At 39.2% G+C, this 21,365-nt stretch overlaps 1 protein-coding gene across 2 annotated transcripts in view; it reads left to right on the plus strand.

Moving 5' to 3' along the window:
* shisa9b (shisa family member 9b) overlaps positions 1 to 10,937 on the plus strand; it is a 33,837-nt gene extending 22,900 nt beyond the window's left edge. The window contains exons 3-4 of one of the 2 annotated variants that reach the window (XM_015948586.3): positions 3,769 to 3,933; positions 9,886 to 10,937. In XM_015948586.3, the coding sequence (XP_015804072.3) occupies positions 3,769 to 3,933; positions 9,886 to 10,262 (542 nt within the window). In that variant the 3' untranslated portion in view covers positions 10,263 to 10,937. The remainder of the gene's footprint in view (positions 1 to 3,768; positions 3,934 to 9,885) is intronic. The other variant, XM_054740136.2, reaches the window with a different exon arrangement.
* Positions 10,938 to 21,365: the final 10,428 nt, after the last annotated feature.

A 21,365-nucleotide genomic window follows, 5' to 3' on the forward strand; every position in this document is an offset into this window, starting at 1 on the left:
TTAGAAATGATTGGAGCTTTATGACATGATGCATTATCCTGCTGGAAGTAGTCATCAGAGGATGGGTACATGGTGGTCACGAAGGGATGGACATGGTCAGAACAATGCTCAGGTAACCTGTGGCATTTAAACCATGCCCAGTTGGCACTAAGGGGCCTAAAGTGTACCAAGAAGCACCTTGGGCCCCCCAGGAGCATCACAGCTTTTTTTAAAAATGACTCATAAGGCATTGATTTACACTAGAGAACACTGCAAAGTAAACCACACCTTTAACTAAGCTTTTTAGATTGTGTGGTATCATTGAGAATGTGGCTTATTTATTTATCAATTTATTTTGTTCCATTTTAATATTACTAATCACACCACTCCTTTGTCAAGGTAGGATAAAACAGAACAGTTGTTCTTTCAATAGACTGCATGAATAAAATTTTAAAATCAATTAGCAAAGTGATAAAGTTACCTGCTGACCATTAGGGAATGAGAGCCTAATGAACCTATTTTCTGTTGAAATTGTTTGCTTTTAATCAGACACGTTTGAGACCAAAGAACAATAGACTCTTCTCGTATTTTAAACCTTATAAACACACTTTATCAACAATAACAAGGATGTGTTGACAGCCTTTTCATTTTGGAATTGCTGTCAAAATGTTTTTGGTAGAATATTACCAGCATCTCCTCTGACCATCAAGTGTAGCAGTACAACATAGAATTTAATGCTGTTGAAGAGTACCGGTACGTTTTTTCTGACTAAGAACAATAGAGGTGTTGTCTCCTCTTGTCTGATCTCATTTCATTTTATAGCTTACCATCTCACATGATCATCTCAAAATCTCCTCTCAGATCATTGTATCCCATCCTTGTAATCTCACCTCATCTCTTCTCTTCTTAACATCTGACTATCTCACCTCATTGTTTCATGGTCTCATCTCATTTTATCTAATCTAATCAAATTATCTGTCAATATTTCATCATTTCACTTTATCATGCTTTGATCTCCTTTAATCTGTTTTTATTCAATTTCACGTCATTTGATCTCATCTCATTATTTGATGTAACTCATCTCATGTTTTCCTGTCTAATCTCATCTCATGTTGTGGGCGGCTGGGCTCTCCCTTAGAGATAGGGTGAGAAGCTCGGTCATCCGGAAGGGTGTCGGAGTCGACCCGCTGCTCCTCCACATCGAGAGGAGCCATTTGAGGTGGATCAGGCATCTAGTTAGGGTGCCTCCTGGACGCCTCCCTGGTGAGGTTTTCCGGACATCTTAAACCGGGAGAAGGCTAAAAGGAAGACCCAGAGCACGCTGGAGGGATTGTGTCTCTCGGCTTGCCAGGGAACGCCTTAGGATTCCCTCAGAGGAGCTGGCCCAAGTGGCTGGGTAGAGGGAAGTCTGGGCCTCCCTGCTTAGGCTACTGCTCTAACCTCAGATAAGCGGCCAAAAATTAATGGATGGATGGATCATTGCATCATTTGTGTCAATATATTTTTATCTCACCTCATGATCTCATAATCTCCTTATATCTCATTGTATTTGATCTCATATCTGTTTATCTAATCATCTCATGTCATCTTATTTTGTCCCGTCTCATCGAACCATCTCACTACTCTTCACACTCAATCATTTCCTATTTAATTCCTTGTTAAGGTTGCTATCTGTAGCTTTCCCCTTCCATGAAGTACATATGATTTTTCAGAAATTCATAAAAGTTATTTCATGTACTGTGATATAATGCAGGCAATACATCTTTTTTTCTAAGCCCTGTCCTGTAGAGTTTCATGCAATATGAATTGAGCACTGGTCAGCACTAACTAATAGCATTAAACTACCGCTTACGTACAGACGTTAATCACAGTGCGCGCTCGAGCGTTTAAGACTGTACCACGGTTGATGCAGAGTTGATGATTTTTAAAGCAAGTAAGTAAATTATAAGAATATGAATACACAACATATATTGAGCATAATAATTTTAAAAGAATGTGTTTTAGCCCTGCTTTGTCGGCTACAGGAGCACATTAATAGCACATTAATAAACAAGTGGTGTTGCTGTCGGCTGTGAATATAGAATATATACAATAGAAACAAATTGTCCTTAAATTTAAATAAAACAAAATTTATGTTATTCGGAAACCACAAGAAAAATATTAACATTGAAATTTGTGTTGATAATGTATATCTAGAAAGGGTTAGTACCATAAAATTTCTTGGTGTGATCATTGATCATAAGGCCTGTTGGAAATCACATATCACTTATGTGAGGGGAAGTTAGCACGGGGCATTGCTGTCTTGGGGAAAGTAAAACATTTTCTGGATAGGAAAACATTATATATGTTATATTGTGCTTTCATATTACCATACATGAGTTATTGTGTAGAAGTTTGGGGAAACACATATAAAAGTAATATTCAGACTATAATCATAATGCAAAAAAGGGCTATTAGATTAATAAATCAGGAGGGGTATAGGGCTCACACAAACGCACTCTTAAGATGCAAGCTTTAAAATTCTAGGACCTGGTCAAGTTTAAAACAGTGCAAATAATATATAAGGCAAGGAAAGGGATGCTCCCAATTGAAATAAGTAAATGGTTCTTAGAAAGAGAAGGGAGGTATAATTTTAGAGGGAAGTGGAATTTAAAAGTACAAAGAGTAAGAACAACATTGAAAAGGATGTCTATTTCAATAGCGGGCGTTAAATTCTGGAATGAGTTAACAGAAGTAATAAAGGACAGTAGTGATATAAACCAGTTTAAAATAAAACTCAAAAAAGAAATGTTAACTAAGTATAAGAATGAAGAAAATGCAATTAACCCAGGACGGCATGCAAACTGATGTTTAATCTCTTCTACAAATTAGAAAATCTAAATATAGTTCTAGTTGAACATGAGAATTTTATTTATTTATTCATAATTTTTTTGTTGTTGTTTATTTTTATTTATTTATTTTTTGAAGGCATTGTAAATGTTTTGTTGTTTAAATTTTGATGATGAGGATGTAAACCTAAGGGGGTAGGGCTAAATAAGTATACACTTGTCCCTACTCCTTTTCAAACAACTGCATGGAATGATTTTATGAAATGTTGGTGAATGTATATGTTTGAAATAAAGTGAAGTGAAGTGAACTGAACTGAATATGGATGTGATTTAGCATCACAACGCATTTTGGTAGATGCAGTGATGTGTATGTTTGAAGGAGTATGTGGAAATGTGCATGTGCGTTTAACTGGCCATATCCCGCATGCGGCAAACATGCATATGGTGATGTCTCTCTCTCTCTGAATAAAAAAATGAGCTCATCACATGTAAACTACTGACAGTAATTTTAAATGTTTCACTAATCTCCTTTAAACTGAGAGGACACACGGAACATTGGTTCAGTCGGTCATGCCAGCAGGCAGGGGGCCAACCTTTTTACAGGGCACCCTTTAATTTACCAGATGTCTACTATAGGATTAGTTTAGTGAAGCACATCTCAGTCGGATCCTCCAGCTGGTTCTCCAGAACAGCATTCTTAAGAGACTGGTGACAATTACAAGGTTGAAAAATCCTTGAATACATGACATACCGGTATATAACTTTTTTTTTTTTGAGTCAATTTTTATTTTAGGCAAAGCAAAAGTTTAAATGAAAAATAAAAATTGGAAATAGAAAATATTTTTAAAAATACTTTTATGTTTTATAAATCAAAAGGAATCCTCTTATAGCCGCTACGACTTTGGAGGGATTTGTTGGTCTCATGTCAATCAATAACAATCTTGTGTTTTACTCTCTTCAGACAACACTCAGATGAATAATGTGGCTCAATCACCAAGTTTGGTAAGTCAGCCATATCCAGCAGTGGGACAGATCACCAGTCCATATGAAGAAATGCCTATCGTCAGCCCGTATGAGCAGACGCCCATCAAAGAATTCAACAAATACACATTACTCAAGGCTGTGGGTAAGAATTGTTTCGTAGAACTCATGGAAAATCGCCAGTTTGATCAGATGTTTTCTATAAACCACACTTTTAAAGGTATGGCGGAGGATGTTTCTGAATTTCAGGAAAAAACTGCCCTCTTTGAGTTTTGAAAAAAAAATGCACATGACAAAGAACGCCCAGTTGTACTCGTGCACGCTCTGTTTAGACGTAGCACCGGCCTTGCAGCTAAATTCTTCTAGCAATTATCTGAAATGAATAAATCCAAATAGCACACCAAACTTTAGCTTACCTGTCGAGCAGAAAACCGGCGACAGAGACATCTGTGGGGAGCCCAATCTTTGCTTTGCACAGGAAGTGAAAGCTACCCAGCAACAAGCACGTACGGCGACAGCCTTGAGTGAATGGTTCACCAGAATGATTGACAGTTATGCGGACCAATGGTTCAGATGATCCACAAAGAAAAAGATCCTCTGTTATATCTTTAACCCTCTGGAGGCAGGCGTTGTAGATTTGCAACGATTAAACCTACCTACCTGGTTACTCCACACACATATTTCATGAGCATTTTTTAACTCAGAAGTACCCCTGAAGGACTTAGTTGTTCGTCCTTTTATCACAAATTATTTTGAGCCTGAGAGGGTTAAGCTGCAATAACTAATGCCATGGTCTTTGGACCCCTGACATAATATGATGAAATTGGTTATATATATATATATATATATATATATATATATATATATATATATATATATATACATATATATATATATATATATATATATATATATATATATATAGATAGATAGATAGATAGATAGATAGATAGATAGATAGATAGATAGATAGATAGATAGATAGATAGATAGATAGATAATTGTTTTTACTAATTTATTTTTTTCCCAAAAAGTTTTCTTATGCTGTTCCATCAATAGAACTTAAAGCTTCTTCAATTCTGCCTCTTTTTCATAGTCCTGTCCAAAAATAATTTATGTAATGTAAAAATCTAGATGAAAATACCACAACACATTAGAGGAAGTGTCAGATGGAGGTATTTATGGATCTGTTTTGGTGCTATTAGAGCAATAGGAGTATTTTTATAGATCTGACCTAAATCTATGAGCTGTTCTCTTTTAACAGACCTGACAGTGGAATAGACATCAGTAATCAAAGTTCTTACAATAGGTCCAGTTGCATCTCACAAGCTTGTGATTAAGGCTTGCACGTGCTGTCAAGCACACGGATCACTCAGCACATCCCCGAGTGGGGCTGATTTGATGGACTGAAGTTGTATGCAGATGGAGAGCTTCTTTGTAAAAAGTTATATGAGCAAATCTTTTAACACTTAAACTGCTCATTTACTAACTTCACAGTTTTTACTTTCAGTTATCAAGCAATGAAATGCCTCTTTGTATGAAATATGCTATATAAATAACAACTGCCCTTTTTTTCATTTAGTTTTTTCATGCGCTTCATTGTAGTCGCTACTATATATATATTTTTTTTCTTTTAGCAAGAGATTCAAGGCATGACTACAGTTTCGTTCCAATAAAGATCCTTTCAAAGGTTTGAAATATGTTTATGAGTAAATGGAAGCTAAAGAACTCCATAACTATTTGACATCAACTTGTTATCCTCTTTATCAGGTACGCCTCGTTAGTACCAAGTTGGACCCTCCTAACCATCAGAACTGCCTTCATTTAAATATACTTTATTCAAAAAAAAAAAACATTGGAAACATTTCAAAAGTTGTTTTTACCAAACAATACCGTCAATTTGCTGCAACACAGTGGCGGCATCTGGGAGCCTTTGGTGGTTTATAAGTGGCGATGTTGTGGCGGTAATGTGGTGAAGTCATGTCCTTTTTACAAAAGATTTGGCATAAAGGGGAAATGGAGGCAGTTTCTGTGCTGCCACGGACTTCCGTTTATCTTGGGCATAACTTGCTTTTTATTCCAATCAAATGTTTATGTATTTATCCTTATTATTATATTATTATTTATTAAAATGTTCCATATTCTAACTTTAAGAGATTTTGGTTGATACCTGATAGCATCATTCAAGTGTAGATTATGGATGCCTTGCAAAAGTATTCATGCCTGTTTTGCACATTTTTACACCTTAAAACCGCAAACTCGTTTTTATTGAGGTTTTCTGGGATAGACCAACACAAAGTAGAACATGATTCCGAACTGGAATAAAACTGAAACATGATTTTGTGAATGTTAACCCATTTACAATCGGAAAAATGGCAATGTGCATTTGTATTCACTCCCAATTGGGATACTCCTAAATAAAATCCAGTGCAATCAATCATCTTCACAAGTTGCCTGATTAGACAACATAGTTGATCAATGTGTAGTTTGGTTTCATTATAAATACCTGCTCTGTGAACATTATTGAACAAAAAGCTTAATGAAGACAAAGGAACTCACCAGACAGGTCTGAGATAAAGTTGTAGGTTAGTTTAAAACAAGGTTAGGATAAAAAAAGTAACCCAAGCTTTGAACATCTCAAGGAGCACATTTCAAGCCATCATCCAATAATGGAAAAAGGCAAACCTACCAAGACATGGTCATCATGGCTCTGACGGACAAGGAGAGCACTGGTCAGAGAAGCTTCTTAGGCCCTGTCCACACGTAGCCGGGGATCTGCCAAAACGTAGATATGTTTCTACGTTTTGGCCTGTCATCCACACGAAAACGGAGTTTTTGCAGACGAAAACGGATCTTTTTCAAAACTCCGGCCAAAGTGAAGATCTGCGTTTTCTCTGTTTTGGGTGTCTGCGTGTGGACAGACAAAACCGGAGTTTTAAGGTCCGCAACGTCACTTTCCGCGACAAAAAATGCTGACATCACGTGTGCGACCTGTGTTTACACTAGCCGACATCATGGAAGCCTTCACAGCTGCGCTCTGTCACTACCCGATCCATCAATTGTCCAAGCGCTTTCTGCTTGTTTGTTTTTGCAAGCGGAATTACTGCTCCTCGCGGAAGACCCCAAAACCACAGACGAAGGACGAGGTTAAGAACGGGGGACGTACTGCCGCCTACAGTACTGTGGACAGAGTTTGTTTTTAAAACGCGGTGGTTATGTATTTCTGTCAACAAGAACTTTCTTCTTGCTGCTTCTCCATAAAGGCCAGACTTGTGGAGTACATAGATTACAGTTGTCCTGTGGACAGATTCTCCCACCAGAACTGTGGATTTCTGCAGCTCTTCCAGAGTGACTATGAGCCTAAGGCCTAGTCCACACGTAGCCGGGGTTTTTTGAAAACGAATATCTGCCCCTCCAAAAAATTGCATCCATAAACAGTTCTGTTCACCAGGAGCCATGTGGAAGAAGTTGTTCTGCTCAGACCAGACTAATGTGGAGCTTTTGAGCCTCAGTAGAGATACTTGTGGCAAAAAAGTAATACTGCAAAAAGATTTGCAAAGCTGCTACAGACATACCCCAAAACACTTGCAGCTGTGATTGTAGCAAAAAGGGGCTCTGAAAGTATTAACGCAGGGTCCTGAATACAAATCCACCCCACACCCATACATACCAATTTTTATTTGCATAAAAATTAGAAAACCGTGCATTATTTTCATTACACGTCCCAAGTGTGTACTTTGTGTTGATCTGTCACAGAAAATAATTCCCTGTAAACCCTAGCGAGGGTTGTGAGTAAAATGCCAGTATATCTTTAGTTTCTAAAATACCCAGACCAGCCTTCATCCAATAATGGTATGGAATGGAAATAGAGACTTTTTTCTCTATTTTGATGCTCTTTTTGAACGTAATAAAATTGTAACGAGGCCATAACATGTAGTGTTGTCAAAAAAATTGATACCCAGATATAAATCGATACTAAAAGTGGTATCTAAATGAGATATTTCATCCCTGTGGTATTGATATTATGGACTATTATACACAGCCTTCTTCAAGTACACCGACACGCACGACAGCCAGATGCCATAAAGCAGCCTCCGCCTCCCAGACAAACAGAAGAAGAAGACGCTGCATGGCTACATTGCAATTTCCCACGCGAGTTGTCTCCAATCCAAGTTTTGTCTGCCAAATAAATAAACAAAAACATAAACAGCGCATTTGGGAGGCGCTTCACAGCCCAACTTAATTAGCGCACCAAGTCCGACACGTAGTTGTATATTCACGCTTATGTGCTTAAAGGAAACTCCCTTTTATTTCAACCCGGACTTAATTTCTAGCATGCAGTACGTTTGTTTACTCACGCTGACAACTTTGGTGCTACTTGGATTCCCCGGGGTATTTACCGTAGGTCCATCGCCGAATCGCCGTCAGTGTATATCCATATAACGGGTGCGGACGGGCACCCATGTGCAGCCTCGAAATAAGACATTATCTGCACCAAAACATCTTCATGTCGAAAGGTTTTGTTAGGAATCATTAACGTGATTCCCCTGTTCGTTTGGAGCGGGTCTGGGATTTCTAGGTGTAAACAGACTAGCCGCGGCTAATCTAACCGGCGCTTTTAATGACGTCACTGCCGTGCGCCAATCTGTTTTTATTTAGATTACCGGTAGATGTACCTTTGTCCTACTGTGGAGAAATTCGTTTTCTCCCTTTATTGACCAACAGAGTTGTTCAAAAGTACAGAACAAAACATACGGCATTACATCTTATGACAAAAATGCACCTTAAACAGAGTTTAAGCAGCAAAACATCACTCTGCAAATAGTGTATATATAGTGAGACAATTCATGATTTAAAGTGTTAACTTTCACCAGTTTTTGTATGCACGTTTTAAAAAATGCTGATACTTGAAAGGTTTAAGCACTTAATACACTTAATTCTTAACATTTAATTTTTGTAATATAAATTGAGGAATGTTATTTTTTGAATAAACTTGTTCGATAAATGGGTGTTTTTAAATAGTATCGAAATCGAGTATCGAGTTTTTTTTCAAGTATCGAATCGAGTTTGAAATTTTAGTATCGTGACAACCCTAATAACATGGAAAATCCACCGCCGTAAAAACCACGCATCTTTAAAGATGTACGTCTGCAAAGATGTGCGTAATGGCCAGCTCAGGATACGTGTCTTAAGAGACTAATACAAGTCCATGGGTTGGAGTGCCAGACTGGCGTGCAAGTTCAGTTTCGCTGCAACACTGACCGCTACTGGAGATCCTTCCTGCCAACAGCCATTGTAATATACAATAACTCTTTGACGACTTGATTATTTTTATTATTCTGAGCTACTACAGCAATCAGTTTCCCTCTGGGATTAATAAAATATTTTTGAATTGAACTGAATTGAAGTTGACCCTTCAGTCGCAGCACTGACCGTTTTCCTTTTTTTTAGCTACTCTTGCCAGTATTATGTTTTCAACCCTTTATTGGTAAACTGTTAAAAATATAAGGATTAATGTGTTATTTATTTATTTTTTTTACTTTTTTGTTTATTCAGCCAGTGTGAGTCCATGTGAGCAAAGCAGCATAAATAAACTAAAATGCTGTTTGGAAATGACCAAAGTCAAAGATCTTTAGAGACACAAATTATTTAGTAGAAAATAATCAAAACAGTAGAATATAAAAAGATGAAATCTGCTTTAGCTGGCTAAACACATTAATGCACCGGGAGTTGAACCGGCATCAGCTCTTTGTTAAGCAGGACAAAAGACAGACGCTGGACACCCAAGGACAATACAACAGCAACTTGCCTAAGACACTATTGTAGGTGTGTTTTGTAGGAGTAGCGTTGGCAGAGCTCCAATGAAACTGTTTTATTTCCAGGTACAAATTCAGGCTGACGAAAATGACCCGTATTTAAGATAAAAGACATCTCAACAGTAATTTTTTAATCATACTGTGCCTACCTTTGCTCTCAAAGGTTTAAAATAGCATGAATTCATATAATATGCTAATCCTAACCCTAACCCCTCCTTTAAACAAGACACAGTGGGGAGGTTGTCAGAAACAATCTCATTGTTTATTTTTGCATTTGTTAGCAGAGAAAGTGAACGATCAAAGCAACAGACGACAAGTAATGGAGATGACGACCAAGGGTGGCCTGCCCATGGAAGGTGTGGACACGGAACCAGAGCCGCGTAACCCTTACAGTCCACCCAGGCAGCGTTCGTCAAAGCAGAAAGGACACAACTACAGAAGCCACAGGAGCAACAGCTCACAGTCCCTGTACTACAGCTCCAACACTATAACCAGCCCAGGGGGGCTAAGATCCTGGCAGAGCAAAGACACACTGGGACACCAGCAGTGCCATGGCCAAAAGAAACACAGCGTCATGGAGAACGAGTTACATAACACTCTCTACATGCCTCCACAACCATACTTTGTTACCAACAGCAAAACGGAGGTGACAGTATGAACGACGGTCATGATCTCTCTTGAAAGAAACCTGCTTCTAAAAGACAGAAGCTCCTGATTCTGACAGGAAAGCAGCCTGGACTTTCTGCACATATGTATGGAATGGGCTGCATTAACGATGGGGTGAGCTGTACTGTAACAGGACTCTCAGTCGATGATTGTGCCCCATGTAACGAATATATTGTGTTTGATGCTCATATAATCCCACTGCTAAGGTTGTTTAACTCGTATATCACAGTGTGACACGTTGAACCCTGACACCATGACACCATGCTGAGGCACCAGAGTCGGATCTGAAAGCTATGATCAGCTGAAAGGAAAGAAAATCATTCTTATCCAGTTTTGATTAGGACATGGATGATGAAACAGGACATTGCTTGTTGTGTGTGAAAATGTCTTAAACTATTTACGTGCTCAACAATCATGTATCCTCTAAATGTTGCCTCATATGCAATATCCCTGATTATTTCTATTCTGTTTCAATTATTTGAACTAAACTATTTATCATGAATTGTTACCACGTATTATGAGCCCTCCTGAGTATTAATACATTTTATAATACTTCAAAATGTCTAAAACTGCCAACTTGACAGAAAGTTGTACAAATTTGGAAAATCCTGTTTTTTAACGTATTATTTAAAGTGTTTGAACTTTATTAAACAGTTACATTAATTTAGGTGATGTTAATCATATTTCTCTAATAACCATCTGTTCTGAGTAAATAAAGTAGTTAGTGGTTTTAATAACTGGAAAGATGCTGTGAAGAAAAATAAACTTTTTTGTGAGTTGCAACACAAACAAATGAGTCCTCTGAGTGCATCTGACACACAAAATAAAATTTGCCGTGGCCTTTTACATCAGCACTTGCTCCACGGCCGGGGATAAGTGGGACATTAGCTACATGCTAAACTAGAGCTAACAGAGTTTTTACGGCTATTTTCAGCAAGAAAAAGGCGGCAGAACACTCCAAAGTAAAGGCACCTCCGTCTGCTTAGTAACAAAATCATAACTAGGTAACCTGACCGAGAATATCGGGCTTGGTTGGTCCACCGCAATGAAAGGTCCACATGTCCATCGTTGTTGATGATCCCTTCTCCAGGAGCCGGAGATCAGCGGGACATTAGCTACACGTTAACCTGAAATTATTGAAGTTTTTCTGGGTGTTGACAGTGAGAAAGATGTGGTTGAGCATCTCAAAACTGAAGCAGCGTCAACAAAAAGAGCTGCGGTGTTTCTGTGATTCAGCATGACTACAGCCTCACTTCGGAGTCGGCCCGGCTGCCCCGGGAAACGGGAACAGGCAGCCGCTTGCTCTAACTGTTCCCGGGCAGGAGATAGGAGAAGCTGGGGAGCCGCTCAAGGTTCTTATGCCGCCCCACTAACATGTTTGACCAAGCAGCTTCCCCCCATTCAACCAGCAAAATAAAGAACAGAAATATAATTTTACTTACTGATAAAAAGAAGTAGAAATTGCTTGGATGGTCTGTTAGTTTCCCCTTTGTCCAACTAATTCCATGATTAACATCCAAACACGAACACACACACAGACAAAACTAAAGATCAGAGAGTTAAAATGGCAGAACATCTATTAAGGTGAGGCTGAGGCCTTTCCCTGGAGCTAGCTCTGAAGTCACATGGATGCTAGATAATTTTTCAGATTTTTAAGCATTTAATACACTTAAACAGAAGAGTTGTCATGAGTGTAAATTAGATCTATTAAATGTAAAATATGCTTTTGTGAACAGGCTGTAAACATGTTTCTTTCTGCTGTGAAATTGGTATTTTTAACATGGGAGTCAATGAGGATTTGCTCACTTCTGACACCAGCCCCTAGCGGATGAGAGTGGAACTGCAATTTTTGCCACTTCTTTGTTTGCTTCTTATGCAGAACCGAATTATGGGGGCTTGGTGTACAGACAAATTGTATTATTTTCTTACACACTGATACTATTTACATGTTGTCTTCTAAATAATCAGTGTTACACTTGTTAAAGTTAAACTGAGGCTTCACTCTACTTTTAAACTTGTTGGATAATTGATTACTGCCAGGATTTGCTCCAACCCCTCATCTCGTTTACCCCTAATTAGTTGTTTAATGGACTCACCTGCACCTTGTTGTCCTACCCATGTGTTTCTGATTATCCTTGTGTATTTATGCCCCCTGTTTTGCTCTTGTCCTTTGTGGGATCATTGTTGTGTTTTCATCCTGTTACGTTGCTCCTGTTGTATCGTCCTACCTGCCATTATTCATTAAATCTATCTTCTTCTTTTTTTTTAACCTGATCTGGTATTTCTGCCTCCTGGTCCAGCTCCACCACACATGGGCCCACCACCATCTACACTGCACTGTGACAATCACATCCTACAGTTTCATTTCTGCATAGAACTCCTGTTTACATTCTGGCTTTCAAACAAAACTTAAATTTTACCAGTCCTCTGAGAGCATCACCAGTTTTTTGAAAATGCCAGGAGACATTTTTGTTAATTAGCAATTTGTGTTTCCTACCACCAAGAGTCTTCCCATTGGAATTTAAATCAGCTTAGTAACCCAGTTCAGTCAGACAGAGTGGCACTGCTGCGTGCGTCTCCGTATAAAATCCTGATATTATAACAATGGCATTATGAAATGAAAACTTAAAATAAGACTGTGAAGGACTGGCAACCAGTCCCAGGGACTGCTGGAGATAGGAACCCGCTCTTTGTGACCCTGTAGAAGAAAGAGCAGTTACAGAAGATTAAAGAGTGAATAAAGCAGGTTTGTGCAGAACTGGACAATCTAATTTTGAGCCACTGAAGGCAGCACAACTTTTACTACACATGATCCTTAGAGGTCAAAGGGCATCTAGAAAAATAAAAGCAAACTTTCACAATATGAAGTAAACCGAAACAAAATAACGTAGAAACGCATTTTCAGCTTGTTTGTCGAGAGTACACTTTGCTGACAGTCAAGTTTGTTTGACCATAAGAGAAAAAGGTGCTTCTTGATTCTTTTTTTCCATCATGGTGCTGTTATTACCCTACAAGTGGAGCCAAAAGCGCAGCATGGTAATGGACAGTCACATTTCTTTTTCATGACACTTTGCAAACAAAACATCAAGACAACCACAAGATGACAATTCTGATTAAAAGAGAGAATGTTTATGCTGCTGTTTTCTATATCAATACAGTTTTTCTGCACATTGAGTCGAACGGGAACCTGGTGGCAGGTGCAGGTTTGATTCTAGAAAACCTTTGCTTTTCAGTTTCCTTATTTTTACTCATTCACTAACTTTTGCCCCTTTAACTTCACATCCTCTACATTTGGGCTGAGCAGTAGTCTGTCAGACTGGTCGGCTAGATACTAGGAGTTGAGCTGTACCGAGCGTGGCTTCACAGACGCGGAAGTGCTAGCATCGGTATAGCACCGGCTCGCGGTTTAATCTACGAATCCCAAGCGTCTGAGCGTCAATGAAGTGACACGGAGATGCCGGGTTCTTCCAGAGGTAAGTAAGAGCACTTACTGTGGATAGACTGTTCGTCGGGCAGATTGGTTGGTTGGAAACTCTGATCATGAATCTGAAGAAATGATGACTGGGTGGTGAGCTGGAGAGGCGACTTCTGTATATAGTCGCGGTTCGTGACATGGAGGGAATCCCCGCGAGGTGCTGCTGGGAGTTGTGGTCCTGGGCGGAGACCGGCTAGCTGGAAGAGGCTGGTTTGGGGACTTGGGCTCTGACAAAGTCACTAAAAATGCTCGGCTAGAGTCCGAAATTAATGCTAAATAGCTACAATTAGGTAAAGATTATGGTTACCAACAAGTCCTTAAAACCAGTAGGTGACATCCTTTCTGTGGTGACCACAACAAAGCCTCTCGGTTTAAAGAAGAACAACAGTTTTCTATTGCCAGCTGTTTTTAGGTCAGTCTTACTATGTGGGTCACAGCATTTTGTCATTTCAACACATGAAAAATACAAGTGAAGGATAGAATAAATAAACTCAAGATTTTATTCCCCAGGGATTCTTGCAATACAAAAGATCACGTACCATACATGAATGAACGAATAATAAAAGTGACATGAAAAGAATAATTGTCATTTACTGGTTGGATCTAAAATATATAAGCTTGCTGCCCTCTTTCCTGCTCAATCGTGAATTGCAATTACTCGCTTCAGCTTTTCTGTTTAGCAAAAACCAACTCTTCTTTTTCTCTAATTGGTCTATTAATAATTATTATTAAACCCTAACCCATTAAAGTCAAACATTCTAACTTGGAGAAAGCTCAAGAGAACTGGCTAGGGCTGCGCTCCATTTCTACAGTTGTGCATGCTGGTCATTTGTCACAACATGCTTAAGAGTAACACTTCAACGTAAAATGGAATGCAGCCCTTGTTGATACACCTCGTTCAAGTCCAAATGCCAGATAAGGACTAGTCTGAGTTTTACACAACAAGACACAAAGTATGAGCTAGTCTGAGTTACAGAGCCTGAACAGGTTTTGTTTTGAATGGATTCCTTCAGTATTTAAACACATGTAGTCTTTAAAAGTGAGGATAAAATAGATCTGTGACCTGCATAACCCTCCTGAAATCTGACCTCTGCACACAACAGGCTGTGCTTGGTCAGTGGGGATGCGCCTCACAGCCAGCATCTTTCAGATGTTGAGACAAAGCTTCTCATCTTGTAGAAAGCAGCAATCGACTGTGAGCTCTGAGTGTTATTAATAGCCACTGCTGGGGTGTTGAGGTTCTGTGGCTGTTGAAGGGCGATGCTGCGCTGCAGGGATCAGAGCTATACTGAATGGGTGAAAGGCCATTGAGCAATCCTGTTCTCAAGGCACCTTTTTCACACAGGTTTTTGAAATTAATAATAACAGATAAGAGGATTCACCAGTGGATGGCAGCACCGACTGAGACCGAGGTAAGTCATCTCAAATAAGATGAAGCTCTTGTGAATGTTAAGGGGTTGTGTATTTTTCAAAAGGGGCAAATTAATCCACCTTATTCTTGCCTAGGCTCATGGAGAAACGATGATGAGAGCAACATCTGGTGGGATTCCGGAAGTAGCACAAATCCACTAGTTTGCATAGTGAGGTTTCATAGCTAGAGCAGACAAAAACATTTACCCTAGAAAAATGTACACGCGCAGCTCCGGAAGATGTTCAATTCAATTCAATTCAATTCAAGTTTATTTATAAAGCGCCAAATCACGAGAAGAGTTGTCTCAAGGCACTTCACATAATAAACATTCCAATTCAGGTCAGTTCATTAAGCCAATCAGTAAAAAGTTTCCTATGTAAGGAACCCAGCAAATTGCATCAAGTCACTGACTAGTGTCAGTGTCTTTACAGCAATCCTCACACTAAGCAAGCATTTGGCGACAGTGGAGAGGAAAACTCCCTTTTAACAGGAAGAAACCTCCAGAGGATCCTGGCTCAGTATAAGCAGCCATCCTCCACGACTCACTGGGGATCAAAAAGACAGAGCAAACACACACACACACACACACACACACACACACACGCTTGCACGCACGCACGCACGTACACACGCACGCACACACACACAAAACATCCAAGTATCCAAGTAGTGTTTCCATGGTTACATTGTGATTTGATAGTAAATATTCTATTTGGTGAAAGATAAACTTTATTGTATTTATCCTAATGAATCTATAATTAAACGGGTAAACTAGTAGTAGCACATTCAATGTCAAGGAAAGTAAAATGTTATTATCAGGAGAGGGAGAATGTTTAAGTGGTTAGCAGCAGTGTGCTAGCCAATGGCCCCCTCCATGAGGCCACCACAGCTCAGCAAAACATCATTGTAGCTTCTTCTGGGGAGAAAAACACTTAGAGAAAAAATAAAGTTAACAGCTGAAATAGCAGGAAATAATACAGTTAAAGAGCAGATTGTAGAAGAAAGTAGTCGAGTGTGGAAAGTGGTCAGTATGTCCTCCAGCAGTCTAAGCCTATAGAGCTCCGGGAGTTGACGTCACTTCTCCCGGCATGCAACAGTTCAAATCGAAACGGCGCCATATTGGCATGCAGAAGCCGGCAGCTGGACTATTTGTTATTGTCAGAAAACTCAATCAAACGAGAAATATGGTAGATTCCTGTTGTGCCCCAGGATGCAGAACAGACACGGACGACATAAGGAATGAGCCATCTGCAGGATTGCCCAAGATCCGGAGCGCCGCAAACGTTGGATCATTGTAATAAAACGAGCTAGTGACCGGGCGAAAATGAAGCTGTGGGATCCCGAGAGTAAAGGTTTTCACTTATGCTGCGACCGCTTCATATCAGGTACTTAAACCAACGTTTCCTCAACTGTGTGTGGTATTTATTTTAAATGTTTTTATTACGATTCTTAGTGGGCTTCCTAAACTTATTTTGGCGTGGCTTTTTCTGTCTCATTACTCATAGCAGCAAGGAAACATCATGTAAAACGTTGCCTCGTGAGTTCTGCGTGCTGCCGTTTACGTGTTTTATGATCACAGCAATTAACCGGCTAAGCTGTATTTAACTTTTAAGCAATGGTTGATCAATTGTCAGATCACACATAAAAAGCACTTTGGATTGCTATTATCTGTCTCACCGAGACGGATCTCAGACAGATCCTGAGACGCTCACATATTTATACATATTTGACATATTTATTTTATTCACGAAAAAAAAATCAAACTAGTGATTTCTCTTGGCGTTCAGTTTATACATTCAAACAGCACAGCACTCTATTTAAACTACTTACCTGTAAATCTGTTATTTGTCCATCCTTCCATCCATTTTCATCCGCTTATCCGGAGTCGGGTTACGGGGGCAGTAGCGTCGAGAGGCCCAGATTTCCCTCGCCCCAGCCACTTGGGCCAGCTCCTCCGGGGGAATCCCAAGGGGTTCCCCGGCCAGGTCCGGTAAGAAGTCCACTCCGACAGCTTCTGGCGTTTTTAAAAAGTATCCCAGGGGCACGGTAAGGGTCGGAGATGTTTAGTCTATTTAATTTCTGACTATATAAAACGATTACTTCAGTTTTAAAGTGTGAAGTAAACTCAGACGAAGTAAAATCCAAGCCGATCCTGTTCATGTTCATGTTTACGATCCGTATTTGTTTACCTTTTTTTCCTGCCAATATGGCGTCTACTAACTGAGAGTCACGTGGGGTCCGGAGCTCTATAGCAGCATAACTACAGAGATAACTCTGGATAACCTAGCCTTTTAGATGGAGGCATGTTGGAGGCAGGGCAAGGGAGAGCCGTCTTTACCGACTGTACACTCCATCTCCCTCTACTCCCCCACTTGTCCAGATTTAGGCTAACATCAGATTTTAACCATAGGCCCTATCAAATAAAAATGTTTTCAGCCTATTCTTAAAAGTAGACAAAGTGTCTGCCTCACGGACTAAAGCTGGGAGTTTGTTCCACAAGAGAGGAGCCTGATAGGTAAAAGATCTGCCTCCCATCCTATTTTTAGATATTCTGGGAACCACCAGTAAACCTGCAGTCTGAGAACAAAGTGCTCGGTTAGGAATGAATGGAACAATCAGGTCACTGATGTATGATGGAGCTTGATTATTAAGAGCTTTATATGTGAGAAGAAGGATCTTAAAATCTATTCTGAATTTAACAGGTAGCCAGTGTAGGGAAGCTAAGACAGGAGAGATATGAGCTCTCTTTTTAATTCTCATCAGAACTCTAGCTGCAGCATTTTGGACAAGCTGAAGACTTTTAACTACATTCTGTGGACTTCCTGAGAGTAATGAATTACAGTAATCCAGTCTTGATGTAATAAATGCATGAACTAGTTTTTCAGCATCACTCCTGGAAAGGATGCATCTAATCTTAGCAATATTCCGAAGGTGGAAAAAGGAAATCCTACAAACCTGTTTAAAGTGGGATTTGAATGGCATGTCCTGGTCAAAGATAATGCCAAGGTTCCTTACTTTGTTCTCGGAGACTAATGTAATGTCATTCAGGTCAGGTGATTGACTAAGCAGTTTCCTTTTCTGAATTTCAGGTCCAACGATGAGAACTTCAGTCTTGTCTTGTTATTTATTTATTAACATCTATAGATGTGGTAAATGACCTGTATTTGATATAGCGCCTTTCAGGGTTCTACAACCCCCCAAGGCGCTATCCAACAAAGCCTTTTACCCATACATACACACATTCCCACGCTGGTGTTGAGGAGCTACAATGAAGCCACAGCTGCCCTGGAGCATGCTGACGGGGGTGAGGATGCTGAACACTGGTGCCACTAATCCCTCTGACCACCACCATGTAATTCAATGAGGTGTAATAAAAATTGTTTGTGTCTTTCTGCTAAAATTGTAAACAAAACACTTTAGTCAGTAAAGTATTCTGAAACTAATTTCAAATTTACTAAAACTCCATTAATTAAATTCAGACAATGGTGTTTGAACTGAGTTTAACAGGCATTTAAAATCAAAGAAAGGAAACCAACCTGAAAAAGGTGATGCATCCTTCACTTGAAGGTAGACTTTTACATGAATATTTCAGTTCAATTTAAGATTTTATGCTGATCGGTTGTATACTTTGGAAAATTGTAGACCAGCAAATTCTTTTAAAATTGGTTTGTGAAACAGTTTGTTCCAACAGGAAATGGTTAATTGGTGGTAAAGGCCAATTATGTGCTAATTCCTCGATTCCTGCTTCATGAAAGAATTTGTGAGCATGCCTGTTAGTGTTTTATTTATAAAAGCCTTGGAGGTAATTATACAGAGTCTCAATGGGCTTCTCTGCAATGTTACCATTCCTAGTATATGTTATGGTGTAAAAGGGAGAGTACTCAGCTTTTCAGTTGTAATAAACAGGCATCCATCCAATTAAAATTGACATCATGCTTTTCAGTACTGCTTTCTGCTGCTGAGGAAGCATTACATTCATTCTGAATTTTGTAAAAAAAAATGTATTGTTTCTGAAGCAAGGCACAGACCGCTTAAAGCATGCAGCCTTGCCAGCGCAGCGGGGAATCCGGTGCAATACTCAGCCCTTGCTGAGGGAGCCTTCAGCCACCAACGAGCTGAACCCTTTGTTTATGATTGAGAGGCAGGAAATGAGCCAATTAGAGGTGTTTGAAAGAGGAGCAACAATCATGAAAGAGCTCACTATGGAGGCCATTTATCAAGTTCTGTTTTTCCATTTACAAGAAACACTGTTTAAAATACAGTCTTTCATTTATCTGCTAAAAATATAAAATTCAGTGCGTAAAACATGCATTTAGCAATATTTTTTCTTTTTAAATAGATGGGTTTAAAAGATTGATATTTACAAGAGAACCCTCTTTAAATAAAATAAAATAAAAACATATTGTTTTCAGTCTATGTTGAGATGTTAACATGCAGGAAAATAGCATGCAAGCATTTAAATAACATCATATTTTTTTCCCGGAACTGCGCTGCTCTGGGTGGCTGCATGTTGGAATAGCTCTGTTGACTATGTGTAAGTTTTGCCTTTTCTTGGGCATTTTTTTCTTCTAGTTTCTCAAGAAAAACTGTATTTTTTGGACACTTTACTTTCCTGTTTCTGGTGCTGTGAAGCTTGGAGATTTTTTACTGCTATTTTTTTTTAGCTTTTCTCACTTTTTGAGCATTTGTTGTGATGCGTAACCACGGCAACAAGCTGGTTTACAATCAGGAGCAGCTGATTAACATTGGAAAGGCTGAAATAATACCTCAACTGAAGCCACGAATCCCAAATCAGCTAAACTGCAAGAAACGTGGGTGCACAGCGGGAGCAAAACGGAGACAGGGAAAGAGGAAATTCAAACCATCTCTTCCATCGATCATAATGGGCAATGTGAGATCACTGGCTGACAAGATGGAGGAACTCCAAGCCCTTTCAAGGACTCAGCCAGAGTTTGGGAACCACTGGAGGAGATAATGCAAGGAAGGATTCTCCAGAGAATCAAGAAAATGATGGACAACCCTGAGCTTTCTCTTCACAAGACTGTCCGACAACGGAAGAGTGTCTTCAGTCAGAGGCTTCTTCAGTTTTGCTGCAACACTGACCGCTGCTGGAGATCCTTCCTGCCAACAGCCATTGTAATATACAACAACTCTATAATGACTTGATTATTATTAATATTATTCTGAGCTACTACAGCAATCAATTTCCCTCTGGTATTATTAAGTATTTTTGAATTTGAATCAGTGACACGTATGAATACCACAGGTTTAACCACATTTGTATGGATTTTAAACCAGTTTTTCACTCTAGTGTATTCTCATATTCAACAAAAAGCATTGCAAACATAGGGGAAAGTATTGGGAAAAAGCAACAATCAGACAAGAGTATCAGTAAATTTCCTCTGCGTAAGGCTGTGGTGTGAGTCACAAACCCTTCCTGCTTGTTAACATTTTGCTCACCTATTCACTCCAAACGCGGTTTAAATCAATAACATTCATCAGCAAGGACACCGTATTACCTAGATTTGCTTATTCGTCAGAGCACGACCAGTTCACGGCTGTCTAAAGAACCCTAATGCTAAGTCAAAGGTAAACAAAAAGTTAGTCATTACAGTCAATGAAGCGATTATGAAATTGACCTCTGGAACCTACATACCCCATCCTCTGAGCTCACGAGTAAACAAATCAATTCAGCATTCGGTTTTCTTCTCACACGTGATTGTTGTCATGCAGATAAGTGTGTTCTGCTTATTTAATTAAACTATGGATGGATGAACATCATCAGCATGTTAATACATAGATCTGCACTGCACTGAAAATTTGAGAAACTGCTTGAAATTAAAGATGTTTTCATGTAACATGCAGATAATTGTTGTTTTTTAAAATGAAAATGATAAATACATAATAATTTCTGCTGGGAGTTTTGATCACTAGGTTCATTTTATTTATTTAAAATGGTATATTGTTGCTACTCTTTGGCGAATGCACTCAGTGACAGGGCTCAGACTAAGTAAACACAGAGACCACGTAGGTAGAAACCTTCTCTGGTTTGATTAAATCAGAAAAAATGGAAACAACTAGGCTTCAAAGGTTTCTAATAATACTTCTTATTCTGTATAATTTTGAACTCATGCAAAGTTAATCAGAAACTATGAAGGGGAAAGTAAACACAAGATAAAGTGCAGCCAACTGGTGAGTCCAGTGATGAA

This window comes from Nothobranchius furzeri, chromosome 5, assembly GCF_043380555.1.
Source record: "Nothobranchius furzeri strain GRZ-AD chromosome 5, NfurGRZ-RIMD1, whole genome shotgun sequence".
Lineage (NCBI taxonomy): Eukaryota > Metazoa > Chordata > Actinopteri > Cyprinodontiformes > Nothobranchiidae > Nothobranchius > Nothobranchius furzeri.